This window comes from Gossypium raimondii, chromosome 9, assembly GCF_025698545.1.
Source record: "Gossypium raimondii isolate GPD5lz chromosome 9, ASM2569854v1, whole genome shotgun sequence".
Taxonomy (NCBI): domain Eukaryota; kingdom Viridiplantae; phylum Streptophyta; class Magnoliopsida; order Malvales; family Malvaceae; genus Gossypium; species Gossypium raimondii.
In genome coordinates this window covers 22,692,484-22,708,423 of record NC_068573.1, presented here as the reverse complement: position 1 = coordinate 22,708,423, position 15,940 = coordinate 22,692,484, and the positions used below count along the sequence as shown (strand labels likewise).

Sequence of the window (15,940 nt, the reverse complement as noted above, 5' to 3'; positions counted from 1 at the left end):
GGGCAAGATTAGCCCTCGGTTTATTGGACCTTACGGCATTCTAAAACATGTGGGACCTGTCGCTTATCAGTTGGAGTTACCTCCGGATTTAAATCGCATTCATGATGTTTTTCACGTCTCGATGTTAAGGCGCTGCCACTCTGATCCCACGCATGTTGTTTCTGTTGAGGAGATTGAGGTTAGGCCAGACTTGACATTCGAGGAGGAGCCGGTTTAGATTCTGGAGCGTGATGTAAAGGTCCTTCAGAAAAAGTTTATTCCCTTAGTGAAGGTTCTATGGCATAATCATAGCACTGATGAGGCCACGTGGGAGCCTGAGGATGCGATGCATCAATAATATCCTCATCTTTTAAGGGGGTAGAGTTGTAACGCCACAAAATTTCTATTTTCATTATTGTGAAAAATATGACACAAATATCTGTCAACTTTAATCGTTCTGTGTTCTGGGAGTGTTTAGGAGGTCCTAAGTTCAAGCATTCGCTTGGGAAAATTTTGGTATTTTGAATGAATTAGGCATTACTCTTATTCAGTAGGCTTTTATTTGATTATTGGGTAAATTACATCAGACTGAGCCTGCTGGTCTGGTGGGTAAATGGTATTATTACGGTGGAGGTCTTGTGTTCGAATCTCTATGCAGGCAAGGGTTTTTTTTGCATAGATTTCGAGATAGAGTTGTGTAATAGGGGGATTCTGAGTAATAGATGTGTAGTGGGAATTAGGGGAGAAGATTAAGGGATTTGGGGGGTTATCGGGATTTTATTTTATTTTTTTCCCATAACCAAATTTTGACTCTCTTTTCCAAAAAAAATTCTACCGTCTATTCTTCTCCCTCTTCTCTTGCCGAAATTCTCTGAGTTTTTTTCTATCTTTCTCTTCTTTTTCTTCTTCTTGATTTTTCCGTAATCTATTTATTTTCCTTCGTTTTTGCACGTGATTAGTGCTCGATTAGTTTCGGTAAGTGTTTCTCTTCATTTCTGTCATGAATCTCTTAACGACTGAAGTGATAATATTTTTTTCTCTGCGATTTGGGCGTAAGGGGAGGCTCGGACTGGTGAATTCAGTGTTCTCGTCTTAACAATAGTTAAACGGAGGGTTATCGTTGGTGGTAAGTTGGGTTTATGTTCGTTCTTGGTTGTCAATTCCCTTGTAAATCCATTAAATTGATGTTGAGTATCTTGATTATAGGCTTTAGAGTGCTCAGGGACTGTTTTAGCATCAAATAAACCAGGTGTGTACCCAAAACGAAAAAAATATAGGATTGATGAAAAGCCGAAATTGTTTGCTGTTTGGACAGCAACAGTTGGCTAAATTTTAAAAATCACTATAAATTGTGGAAATCGAATTAGAGGATGAAAAATATATGGAATTAAATATTATTGAGTCTAGTTTCTCATAAAAGAAATGGTGTAAGTAATGAAATTGTAAATCGTGAGATATAATAAACTTTGTGAGACAAGGTCAAAATGAATTCGGGTTCCTCTATTCTGACTTTGGAAAATCATCAAAAATTGGAGAAAATAATTAGGGGTTGAAATTTACATGTTTAAATTATTAATGAATCTATTTTCAATAGAAACAAATGGAAACATCATCCAAATTTTTTACTAAGAGAAAATTATTTTTAAGCAGAAAAGGGACGAAGCTATCAGACAGCAGAATAGGGGTAAGTTTGAAGATTTTACTGTACTTATTGGCTGAACCAAAAATTATGAAAATTTAATGGTAGAAAGGTATTTGAGTCTAGTTTCAAAGACATCAAACGGATCTTAATTCAAAATTCTGTAGCTCAAGATATAAATAATTTAGTAACAGTGACTCAAGTAGACAGCTTTGAAGGAACGATAAGTAAATAGTGAAAACATATATGAATAGTTAACTAGCACTGGTTACATCAAAAATGGATCATGTGGCCAAGGCCAATTTGGGCCGAGTGGGCCACATGGGCGTGTGATCCCATTTTTCTAAAAAGTTCTGTAAGGTTGCACGGGTCATCCAAGTCGACTGTGGACCTACTGTAGGGTCGGTAAGCTTTACTTAGACCCCTTATATGTGTGATCTATCTATCTAATTTCTATACCGAGTATGACTTATGATATCTGAATGTATGTACTATTAATTGCATAATGGCATGACATATTTTGTATGTTGCGTTGCATCGGGGTGGGTTGATAATATTTGGAGGAAGTGTCTGAAAGGCTATTAAGTTTGTTATCTAGCAGCTCAGCTGCAGCCTTCTGATTATGTGCCGCATTTTGGTACAGTATGGTGTGTAGGGATTGGTGGGTTGATTTAATCCCCACATGGTGTGTAGGGTTGGACAGAGATGGTGTGTAGAGGCTGGTGGGTAGGATTCTGATTTACTGTATCAGCATTCTGTATTCGGTATGGGCAAAGGCCCTAATGTATTTCTGAGACTATATCTGAATGGGCTAAGGCCCAAATTTTGATTCTGTGATGGGCACGGGCCCAAGACTGTATCTAACTAAATTCTGTGATTATCTGTATGCATGTTTTCTGTGGGGGATTACACACTGAGTTTGCGAAAACTCACACTTTCTCAGTTTAATTTGTACAGGTAATCCCCAGACTTGATAGGTCGGTGGAGCAGAGGACTCGATGGTGGCCACACACTAAGGTTTTTCGTAAATAGAAACGATTTTCCCTAAATTAATTGGTTACAAAAGCTTCCGCTAAGAGACAAGTTTTAAAGCAAATCAACTATTTTTTTCGAATTAAATAAAAGCTAACTTACTGTAATGGTTTTTAAACTCGACAATCTCGTCTTCAAATCTCTTTCCATGTGACATCGCCAGATTCAGCCATAACATCTAGGCCGGGTTTACGGTGTTACATGGAGCAATTGGAACATATACGCACATACAAAAATTTAAAGATAAGAAATATTTAGTTCTTGATTAAAAACCAATTGTAATGGGGAATATTTATAACTTATTGGCTTGATGCGTACAACACGTAAATCAACATAATCTCATGGTGAAATAGGAAGTTTAGTTCTCATAAGTAATGGTTTAGACATTAATTAGAAGTGTTCAATCAATAATTTTTCTAAACCATCATGCGCAAACTTTTAGAAAAGTTTATCAAACTCCATCAATAAAAGATTGAGATATAAACTTATCAGTATTAGCAAGATAAATTGTCTTAATTGTCTGATCTGAAATTAATTATTTAAATAATTAATCTTGCAAATGACAAGTTGCAAATTGATAACACATATGTGATTATTTTGTAGATGCATCTCCCAAAATCATATAATATCAAAACTATCCACATGGTGGATGAATGAGCTCATATTTGTTTCAGAAATGCAAGATATGGAATTCAACTTTAGCTAGTGAGTTTCTAATAATCAATTTTCATTGAGACAAGCAACATATGAGAATTCTTTTAAATTAAAGAATTTTTTGGTTCTTTAATGGATGTCCATATGATATCTCAATTAATTTTCGCATCATATACGATTCAGGATGGTCTAACTGGTCACGCCAAGTAGTAAACGCATTTGTATTAGTAAACTTCTGGTTTACTTTAACATGTGTTTTAATTGTACTAAATTGTAACAAATTGATAATTTTATTATCATTCCTTTTAATTTGTATCCATATATAGTACTATTGTGACATTTACTACTGGAAATGTCTAAATCAATGTGAAGTCTATAATGCTACCAAGTCAATAAATATAATTTCTAAATAATTATATGCAATATTTGCTTCAGGAATATACCAAAATCTTCAAATGCCCAAAAATCTATTAATAGTAAACTTTGAGAGTGAATCTTATTTTTCAGGTGTACAATAGGTACATAACCAATGACTTTTCATACATAGGTTTTCTCTCTTACAAGTTCTCATCAAGAATATTTAACCACGTAATTTTAATTGAGAACTTATTCTAAATATCGTAGAATTATACTCACGTTTTATTTTTAAAAAAAACTTGCAACTTTAGGTGCATCCAACCATAATAAGCTTTAGATAGAATTGTCATATTCTATCGCTCATAAGTAGATCTTTCACAACAAATATTTTGCTTTTAACCCTTTAATAGGATGATGACAAAAGAATATTACAAATATTATAAAATAAATATAAATTAATAACTCAATCCCTTTTTATTCATATGAAATATAATATTTTTCTCATTCACAATCTCAATATGAGATCCATTACAAATAACTTTTAAAAGTAATGTATTAACCATCACAAATTTTGTGCTTTTTAGATAGTGATATATTAGCTCTTCCGAGCTTTCGACTAATTTTGTACTATCAAATCTTGGAATAATATTTTTTTGTTTTAGTACCAAATAAGATAAATGTTTTCTATCTATAATGATAGAATTCATTACTACATTTTCATATCTTCTTCAAAGAATATTAATGAAACAAAATATTTGGGCATACGCCACATATGTGGCCAATAATCTTTACATATCACATTGATAACAAAAGTTATCTTTACCCTTTAAAACGTTATCTTGAGAACTTTCATTGTTCTCTTATTTATTACTATGTTCCCACTTTTAGTGGTCCATGAGTAAATCTTTTATTTTCTTTATGTAAACATTCACTTCGGGGAATTCAATAGATTTACTAGGACGAACTTATAAATGTCCCAACAGATTCTTTATTTCATAATCACCATCGCAAACATGCATGGATTTTAAATTAAAATCTATCTATTCATGTTGTCATGATTAGTCTCCAATTATAATAAATCTGATAAAATAAATAAATCATAGTAAAATATACCGAGATCTTTAACATCATCATCATCACCTTGATCATTATCATAAGCATTATTACAAGTAGTAAAACAACTTTTTTTGTAATAACATTTATAATCTAATAGTAAAAATTATTTAATAAATAATACATGAAAATTATCCGATACATATTGTATTAAATTTCAATACCACATATATATTATAAAATATTATATTGCTCTAATAAAATATTTATAAGTTCAATTTAAAAGATATCATACAATCATTCAACATTAGCAAGTTAATAAGACTCAATAGATCCTATCAAATTTCCTTTAATCAGCAATGGTAGGTTAACAACACTTTCCCCAATAATTAAAATTTCAAGAATATTTAATAACAAGAATTTAATAACAAAACATCTAAATATTATGCATAATATAACTTAATTAAAAAACTTCAAAAGAATGATTTACCAAAAAATAATATAGGAAACATACCATATTAATAGCAAACATATCTAATCAACAATTATGTCTTTTACATTAAAAAATTAACCTAGAAAAGAAAAATCAAATACCATCGAACGTGAAATTTATGTCAAATAAAAATTAATAGTAGTCATACCTTAATTGAAAAACAAAATATGGTCGAAATATAAAAGTTTCTTACCAAATCTATAAGTTACTCATGCTTGTGCAATAAATCAAAGATCGAATAAGAACCATAATCCATTCGAGATTGAATCTTATTTCTCGATTTCATATAGATAACAAGTATCGAATCTTTCACCATCCTTAAGAAGAAAAGTAAAATAAGTTAATCAAAACAATGATAACGATAATGGAAGAAGAATGAAAATAATAATCGATATGAAACATTAAATAAAAGAAACTTCCTCAGAAAAACTTTTCATCTTGTTGCCAAAGATATTGAAAATCATGAAGGATAAATTTGATCTTTGATAAATGTAACTATCACTTTGAGTAAGATCGTGCTAATAACATGTTATAAAATAAAGAGAGATGGAGAGAATAAAGAACAAAGAAAATATGAAAGTAATAGAGAATGTACTTTATTGATCAAAATGGATGATTACAATGCTTCATTAGAGTCTCTATTTATAGACATAAGAAGTATAAAAAATTAGAGATCTAAATCTAATAACTATTAGAATTTAAAGTACATTAAAACTTTATCTTGATCATGATGGGCATCCACTTAATAATATATTCATAACAAATATATATTTGTTTTATATTAAAGAACTGTTAAAATTATTAAAATTTAAATTTAGATAATTACTAAAAATTAAAAAATAAAAGTTATGGAACATTATTAAAATTAATCATATATTTAATATCTATACTATTATTTAAATCCCTAACTAAGTTGGTGTCATAGGTCATCACCAACACACTAAAGAAAATTATGAAAGTACACTTTCTTGTATATATTAATCATACCATTATAATGATATTTTTGTCTTTTATACTTGTAATAAAACTAGTAAAAAATTAAACATATATAAAATCTTTTCTTTACCACTTTAACCAAGCTTTGTTTTGATATTTTTTTATACATTTAACGTTATTACATAAATTGTTTCACCCACATTGTTTATATATATACTTTTAATAAAACCATTAAAAAGTACATATTATGATATTTGAACCATGCCATCGATATCTATAAAATATTTTCTTTACCACTTCAACTAAAGTTTTATTTTAATATTTTATACATTTCAATGTTATTACACAAATTGTTTCACCCACATTGTTTGTATAGATTGATAATGTCATTAATTGAGTTGGTTTCACAAGTCAAGGCTAGCAAATGATTTTACGTGTTTATTATTTAACAAAATTTTTAAATATTGTATTTTTAATTGCAATAATTAACATAAAATAATATTTTTATTTAAATTTTATTAAATATAATTAAAATATATTAACTTATCAAATCAAATATTATAATAAAAATTGTAAATTATAATTAAAATATGTTTAAGATATTAAACAAGCAATAAAGTTTTACTTTATGTAATTAATGGAAAGTAACATTATTTAAAGCAATAACTAATTAACATAATTAGCTATAATATTAATTAAGTGATAATTAATATGCTTAGAATACTATTCAAGTAATAACTCTATTTTACATCCATAAAATTAGCATAAAATTTTCAAAATAAAATTAGCACAACTTTTTTTTCACATAATTTTTAATTAATAATTGTAATTCAAATTATAATGCTATTTCAAAATTAGCATAATTTTTTAACAAATAGTTGTAAATTAAATTATAATTATTTTAGATGTGTAATTATCACGACTTATATTAAAATAAATGTTTTCAAATGTATAATTATCACAACTTCTAGTTTACTTCAACTTTTACTTTTAAATGTGATTTTAGTAATATGATAAAAAGTAAAGGATATTCTCGTTAATTCAAAAGCTTTTCTAAACCCATGCTTTTATATATATTATATCAAATTCTTATGTATTTATATATTTTAAATTGATATATATCATTTTCTATCTTTTTAAAAGAAATTGGTTTTGTAATTTTCATATAGAATGAAGGCCAAATTAATAGAAATTATAAAATTTAAAGAATAAATTTATTATTATACAATTAAAATGTGTTATATTATTGTTCTTCTTGCCACTTAATGGTTGAGTGATCAAAAACAATCTCAAATGCATAATGACCAAATTGTAAACTTTTAAGTTGAATAACTAAAGCAAAAAAAAAAAGCATAATTGGGTGAATGCTGTATAGTTTATCTTATATTTTTTTAGGTTTGAGACCTTTTGGTGTTTGATATTCATACTTAATTCAACCAACTAATTAGGCAATGCTCTATCAACCTAATTTTTTTTAATCTATCACCAAACTCAATTTAAAACTCATCTTTACTGGATTTAAAACATTAACCGAGTCTTCGAAAGGCTGAAATTGGATTTAAAACATAGACACATTCAGGTCTACAAAAATATATATAGAGACACAAATGGGCTTGTTGATCCTGATTGGCAAGCAGCCTACAAGTTTAGGTAAGAGCCTTAAAAATAAGGAAATATAAACTTGGGGCAGCACGATCTGTATCAAACAAAGGCCCAGCAAAAAAGAAAAAGAAATTGAGAAACTTGGAAAAGCTTCAAGGACATTTTCACTATGCCTATTCGGCTCTAAACACCCCCTTGTGATTATTTATTTACAAAATACAAGGAGGGGAAGGCAAATTAGAGTTGGGGTAAATCCTTAAATAGTCGCCCCTTGATCATCTCATTGATGGACTTCTTTCATTCACTACTTCACCATTAACCTCCCGAGATAAAGGATTTTGGAGACGTCAAATCATCATCCGAATTCGACTCCAACAGGTTCAACCGAATCCCATTTTCATTCGGGGTATTGAAATAATTTTGGCTTATTTGCCAACGACTACAATCGGCTTGCATTTCATTTGGGACATATCCCTCAAACGAATCATGAGTCAAGTACGCATTTTGTTCAAATGATCTCATCGTGGCATTTTGTTGATTACGATATTGATCCAACATGTCTTCGCCTGTACAAATTTTTTAGGTAAAATATTACTACTATGCCAAAAAATGGGTCTCTTATACGTTAGTTGTTAGAAAAGGAATTACCTTGTGTGAGCAAGCCAATCTCATTAGAAATCCCTTCTATTTCTTCCAAGGAAGACCAATTTACATAAGCTTGTCTGACCAAATCTTCAACATATGACTGAAATTGCAATTGCCATGCACAAAAAAAAAAATCATTATTAGACACTTGCAACGATATATATATATTTGAACTTAGAATAAAACTTACTCTGTTGATACTACTTAGGGTTTGTATAGGATATGTAGTCCCATTAATCTCTGCTCTCACAAGTTGACAAATGGGGTTTAAGAAGATTCTGTAATTAGTGCCTTGAAAAACATAGTATTTATTGCCCATAACACAAGTTTTGGCATGCTTGATTGTGACGTCCCAAGTTTTCTCAGACATTCCAGGCCCTAAAATCTGTTCAACATCATTGAAAGAAACCAGTTAACATTTAATGATTTTTATTTTTAGATGGATGGATCCAATTCAAACAAGACTCACCGTATCAAATGTAAATTGTTACCTTTCTAATCTTGGGTGGATCAACTACCGACATTTTCAAGAAATCTTGGACAGTGTTAACCCCCTCAAACGCTAGCTTTTTATGGAATGCTCCATCCTTACCAATCTTTTCTAGCCGCCAAACTTCATCTCCCAACATTGGTGGGTGATGTTTCTTGTACACTTCAATTAACATTGAATTCATGTTAGATAATAACAACAAAATATTTTATATTCGAGGTAAAAGAATTATGGAGGCTCTTATATTATAAGAGTTAGATAGTATTTTTGTCTCATTTGCTAAAAAAATGAGTATATTACATCAAAAAGTAAATTAATTATTTTGTTAATAATTTCGCCTATTTTATTATTAAAACCGATCCATACATGTTAACATAAAGGTGCACATGACACATTACATATAATTATATATTCGGTTATTCATCAATTATGCTAGTTTTAAACAATAAAAATAGAAAGAAAATTTTTAATCTTTAATCGAGTTTACAAAATTAATTATCTCTTTTTTAAATAAAAAAACAAAATATATTTTAATTTCTAGAAACGTTATTCCTTTTACCAAACTTAAAAAAGCAAAGGTAGTGCAGCCCTTTTTGACTGAAAATGATTTGTGTGGTTCTAAATCACGAACAGGAAATACCCTTGTCCAAATGGATTAATACCCAAAAAAAAAAAAAAGTGAATTATTTTGCAATAATATATAGCTTGTTTTTTTTTTTTTAATTCTATGAAATTGACAAAGCCGGCCAGATAAAGGCATAAGTTCCCAAATCCTAAATAGATGTTTTAAAAATGAGAAAAGTATTTAGAAATATGAATTAATATTTATAATTAATTGTTATAATTATTTTCTTTTTATTCAAAAAAAAGAAAAACAGTTGGTCTAACAGTGTAGTTTGGTTAAGGCAAGGATTGACTAGTTCAATATTTTGAAGCTATATAGATTGATATATTATATAACCAAATCTATTAAAGAAAGAGAGTATATCAAGAAATTGATAATATATTATAGTTGATGTTAATGTTAGCTAAGGTCAGATGCAAAGTACAAGAGGTAGTAACCCAAGGAGGGAAATGATTCAATATGGCTTGTTGATAAATAAAAATTAATCAAGATATTAAGCTACTTGACTTTAAAAAATTAGCATCATTAAGAAGGATACTTACATTCGCCACGATGGTCTTTAACAACAAAAGCTTCAGTCATGGCTTCACGAATGCGAACACCTTGGAAACTCCCTTGTGCAACTTTTGCCCCGATTCGGAATTTCCGACTCCGAATCCAGCTCGAGTTGTCCGTAAATTCGATATCTCCGATCGAAGCTACCCCGTCTCTCACTGTGACAGATAACTCTCCGGTGAGCAAGGGTCGTTTCCCAGTCCTCTCCCGCACGATGTTTCTGTCGAATTCTTCACTAGTAAAGTTGTCACGGTCCCCCGACGGAAAGTCGCCGTCCAGAACCACGATATCGACCTTAATAGGGTTCGGGAGAAGCACCGGAGCCCTTTGGCCACCCCTTGTATCCACCAAAGCGACTTGAAGTTGGTTGCTTTCTTCATCCACGATCTTGCTTCCGGTAAAGATAGGCAAGGAAAGGGCTTTAGGGAAAATCAGTCTAAGGGTTGATGGTTCGGGTTCTGCCGCTTGGATTCGTAGCGACGGAGATCGTGTGAAGGATCGGAGCCGGTCTCCAATACTGCGCTCCACTTCCTCATTCACCTGAAAAATCCGTACCGGTAAGGGTAGTTTAGTTTTATGAGGAAATGTTTATGCATGAATGTGAAATTTAGAGAGTACAATGGATGGAGATATGGTTATTAAAAGAAACCATACCACTTTTCTAAGGACAGGTTCCAAGGCAGTATACAAGTAATTCACCATAACCGCTTGCCCAATCACTCTGTTAAAAAGCAAAAGGAAATTAGCTTTGATGAAACAAGAGGTGTGTACATTAATGGCAAAAGCTTGAGCATAGAAAATAAACAACAAAAGTAGTAATAAAAACAAATAGAGCATTTATTGAAGGTTTGAAAACATTACGAAGCAAAAGAAGGTTTAGGTCTCATCCGTTTCTCCTTTGGCTCATCTGTGTCGGAACAAGATTCATTAAGAAGCCGTTTGCCCGCCATTTCCAAAGATTCAAGGACCAAAACACACACACACACAAAAAAAAACCCCCTAACAGATCATAACTGAAGAAAAAGATAGGGATTTTGAGAATATGTCATGGTCTTAAAACGATGTTGTAAGGGGGGAGTTTAAATACATGTCAATAATAATAAAAAGAAGGTTCTTGGAATGTTGGTGGAAACAACTGAGTAACAGCCACGGAGCAACCAAGGTATTTGTCTCATGTTATGAATGACTTTTGGACATCTAAACTCTGCTTTTAAGTCAACTATTTCTATTTATTATTACATTGATATATAAAAATGAGTTAAAACGACATCTCCAATCCTTAGATATTGATCCAACGGTTAATACAAGTAGAACTTGGATTATGTTGATAAAAAGAGAAAAAAGCTAAAGTTTGTGACAAATGAATAGAGATATATAAAATAATATTATTATGTTTAGACTACTTTTAAGAGGGAAAAAAGTTTGGGAAAAGATCACATAGTCCACAAATGCCTCATTTCTTAGAAGTGTCTGCTTTTGTGTAGGCCCTTGCCATAGTCATCAACTCTTTTCTTCTCTTTTTTGATAATTCAAAGGTTTTCTTTTTTGCATTATTTTAGTCATTATATTTGTGTCATTCTTCAAGTAAAACTGTCCTGCTTGCAATTAGATTATAGTTTTATAATCATCCTTTTTTGCTCGGGATTACGGTACATTTCTACGTGACCGGGCCGAGTTCCGGCTTTAAAAAATTTTCAAGTACATGTTTATTGTTGGGTAGACGTGGCATGTATCAATCAACCACATAGATTGTCCGACGAACTAAGCCATTATTAATGGATTTAAACCATTCAACTTAACTTAAAAATTTGGGAAAAATAATTATGAAGATTTTCCTTAGCATAAAAATCTCTTTTCTTTTTTCAGTAGATAACGCATCTTTAGAGAAAATAATAGAAATTATAAAAGAAAAGTATATTTTCAACTACTACCTAGTTATGACGTTTATATTCAAATCATAAAATTTATGATTAGCAATTCAAGAGGGTTCAACGTACACCTTCAAAGAAGGAACAATTCTCTTTTAAGATAAAACGATACAGATGACGTAGTTAATTGTAAAGGTTAATTACAAGACATATGTATACATTGTCCGTCACATAGCCATGCATGATACAAAAATAGGCAAATGGCTCACTCGCAGACGCAGCTCTGGCATAGTCCTTTTCTACTGATCTTCTTCTAAAACAAAATGCCTGAGAAAGAAAAGTAATGAAGTAAGTTCATTTGAACTTAGTAAGTTCCAAATAGCTACAAAACAAATACAAGAACACTGATAATCCACAAGAAATAGTACTCATGAGAATTATAGATAATTTCGTAAGACTTAGTCTTACAAACACAATATGTCCATTCATCAGTCGTAATTTCTGATGGCAACACTTCACCAATTTAAACCTAACACCCATAGTACCCAGGCGGACACATACCACTAATTTATACTTACCTCTCACAATCATGTTAGTTTACCTGTGACTCATCCTTGTGCCAACCTCGGACCTACATTTCAAAATCAAAATCTCATATCCATCGTTTTCATATTCGTATTCACCATAATGTCATTGTTAAATTGAACATGTGTTCTCCCGAAAGGTCGAGTCATGATCTTCCAGTTCGGTTTGTAATATAGTTGTAATGCCCTCCACCTGACCCGAGCCATCGGATCCGAGTAGTGGGTGTTACTTCCTAAGTCGGACATGATCTAGAATTTTCCTACTTGCCTAAGTACTAGACGATCGATGTCTTAATAAAATTTTCTAACTTTTCTTTATAGCTGAATTACCTCATGTATTATTATCTTATAAATTTTTGTACAGTGTAATGTTTACGTTTACAATCATGAATAAAATCTATTGTTCTCGCCTTATATCGGCCTACAATCAGAGTTTATACTCTGCCAAGACTTAACTTCGCTCTAAGGCTTTTCTTACACTTATACATTATGGCTAATAACATTCATAAGGTTCTCTCAGCCTTTCCATCAGCGTAGACTGCATTTCTGTCACAATCTTTCCTTTAGTCTTCTCTGTATGCATATCAACACGTATCGCCACTTCCATGGCGTAAGTTCACAAAAACTTAGTGAGGCGTCATCATACATACATTCATCAATATATACATATAATAAGCATACAACATCACGCCATTCATTCATACACATCATTATGATATATCATATCACACTTAATAGAACTAGACAAGCACTCATCAAATTCAGCGCAGTACAAGTATTAGGCTTTTACTTACCTGATACTCTTTCATATTCAATAATCATTCTTACCTTAGTTGGCGTCATTCAACTTACTTACAGGTTTGTTCAAATAATTCACTCTTTCCTTCAGAGTCCGCTATCTTGGCGTTGCCATTACATCTTTCTCCCGAGATCATACCACATACTGCGCCACTAAGGCGTACACTTCACTTCAGATATCTTTCCTTATCTATGGAAGTTGCAGACATGCACTCGATCAACAGATAGCCACAAGGGCATCTATGCATCATCAGATAGCTATTAAAACACCCACCTGCATTCAAACAACCTTCACCACAAAGGCGCACATGTAACAGGAACAACTATTAAGACACCGACCTGCATTCAAACAATCATCACTAGAAGGGCTCGCATATCAGAGATTCAGCAACAAAGGCTCACATATCATAAGTTCCCATCACTAGGGCTCACATATGATAGATCAACCACCAAGGCTCACATATACCAAGTTAAGCCACAAAGGCTTACATATCAGCTAATAACCACAAAGGCTCACAGAACAACTACAAAGGCTTCCACATATCGGTAACTTGGTGTTTTTGACTATAGAGATTCACCTACACTCATCTTTATGAGGTTTTCCCTTTATTGCCTGATACTCACCCAACCATCCACCACATGACATACTCAAATGTGGTCTTTATTTTCCATATGATGCCATAGCAATATGGTTAAGCCTTACACTATATGGAATTCAAATACTCCATATGATGCCATAGTCCCAGACTAGGTCTTACATGATATGGTCTTCACATGCACCATAAGATGCCATAATCCCAGATTAGGTTTTACACGATATGGTCTTCATTTTCTATGGCCATAGTATTTCACATATCATAATTCATGTTTATTGTCCCGACAGACTCGCACACGCAAGTGGACTCGATATGCAGACTTATGCATGACTGACTCTTTACACAGACTTAGACATGCATATGTATTTTCTCTTTTATCATGTGACACACTTCTTTTACACTCATGCATGAATCTTCATGCATAGACTCGTAACAAACACATGACTATATGCATGTACCTAGATCTCATGACAAAAGTATCATACAAATGACATACTCAAGCTTGCCAAAAGTATTTTCATCAAGCATATACATCATAACAAAACAGAGGCATATTATTCATATAATACTTTCATTCACAATAGAGGCGTATTATCATCTTGGCGTCAAGCCACACATGCAACATATCAGATACATATTTCTTTCACAGAATCAGCAGATCACACATAGTTCACATATTCATCACAAGAATGACCACATAGCCCAAAGAATCACACATATACACACATGCATCAACAGTCAAAACACTCGAAGAGTTTATAGAGTTACTCACCGAACCCTCACAAGATACATACATAACTTTCTCACCTTATCTTACCATTTACAAGAGAGTGATCTACACACATAATATACTCAGATCCTTATGGAGTCTCATAGAGCCTCACACAACTCACACCATAATCATAGAACTTTGCGAAGCTTCACCTACTACTCGCCACTAGCACATTAAGATGTTAGATTTGGGCTTCCTTCGAGTAGATCAGTAACCCTTAAATGTTAAACCATAGAAAACACATTAAGGTATGCTCTTCTAACTCATTTCTCTTTCTACTTTGAGCACCAAAATCATATAGCAAAGCACTACTAAGCTTGCTCTACCGAACTAAACAGAACTACTCTCTGACTGCTTCACTTACATGGCCTGAAGACTTACCTTAGCTGGGGCATCTCAAGGTTGATCCTTCCATTCCAAGCTCATCCTAAAGGATGAGAGGATTTTCCCCTTAACTCACCCTTTTATAAGCGAAGAATACTTCTTGAGGAAGTAATGAACAATTCCTGGTTAGCTAGATATTTTCTTTGGTTCCAATAGATGTTTGACACGTGTACTAATCCATGTGATCACTAGTTAGATGCTAGACAGTTGTAAGTTCGTGTGTGTAAGAAAATATTTGTGGCTTAGCGTTGAGTCTTCACTTAGCCATAGTCCTCAATCATTTCATCAGAATGTTACTGATGGCGTATTACTAATGCTTCGATACATTACGCCTCATTAGCATCGTCTCCTTTATATACCTCCCCAAAGGATATCTCGCATTGTAGGGATTTATGTATCTACTAAGTGTCTTAGTGGGCGTTTAATGTTTCAGTTGCTTAAAAACTATAGATCTCATTCGTAGTCTGGCTTTATACTTACTAACTTTAGGGGAAGTCTTTCTATCTTTCTTTATCTTACTCTCTCGGTGAGAGTTCTCAAAATCTTTGACCAAACCTATACCCTTATTGGGACTAGATAAACATCACATCAATCATTTGGTGGCCTTATTCAAATCTTACCAATTCTAAGAATACTAATTAAGTACTTTCTCTTAGTTCCTAACTATTTTAGTTCATTTTCAGTTCAGCTCTAACCATTATTCTCCCATTAGCTCAAAGCCATCGTTACTAAATACATTCATTGTTGATTTAGACTTATATGGTTTATTTCTATGTTTCTTATAACAAATTTTGCCCATCTTGTCTACACCAGTCCTAGGCTTCTAGGGCGAAAACTTCTTAATTCTAAATTACCATGTGCTAACCTAGTGTCTGCCA

General features: G+C 32.2%; 1 protein-coding gene across 1 annotated transcript; it reads right to left on the bottom strand.

The window, feature by feature from the left end:
- Positions 1-7,680: 7,680 nt before the first annotated feature.
- LOC105798669 (hypothetical protein) lies at positions 7,681-11,139 on the bottom strand. Its single transcript, XM_012628824.2, has 7 exons — positions 10,922-11,139; positions 10,715-10,781; positions 10,048-10,600; positions 8,882-9,042; positions 8,581-8,775; positions 8,394-8,490; positions 7,681-8,311 (listed from the first exon to the last, which is right to left on the bottom strand). Exons 1-7 carry the CDS (start codon positions 11,008-11,010, stop codon positions 8,061-8,063), a joined length of 1,413 nt encoding a protein of 470 aa, XP_012484278.1. The 5' UTR covers positions 11,011-11,139; the 3' UTR covers positions 7,681-8,060.
- Positions 11,140-15,940: the final 4,801 nt, after the last annotated feature.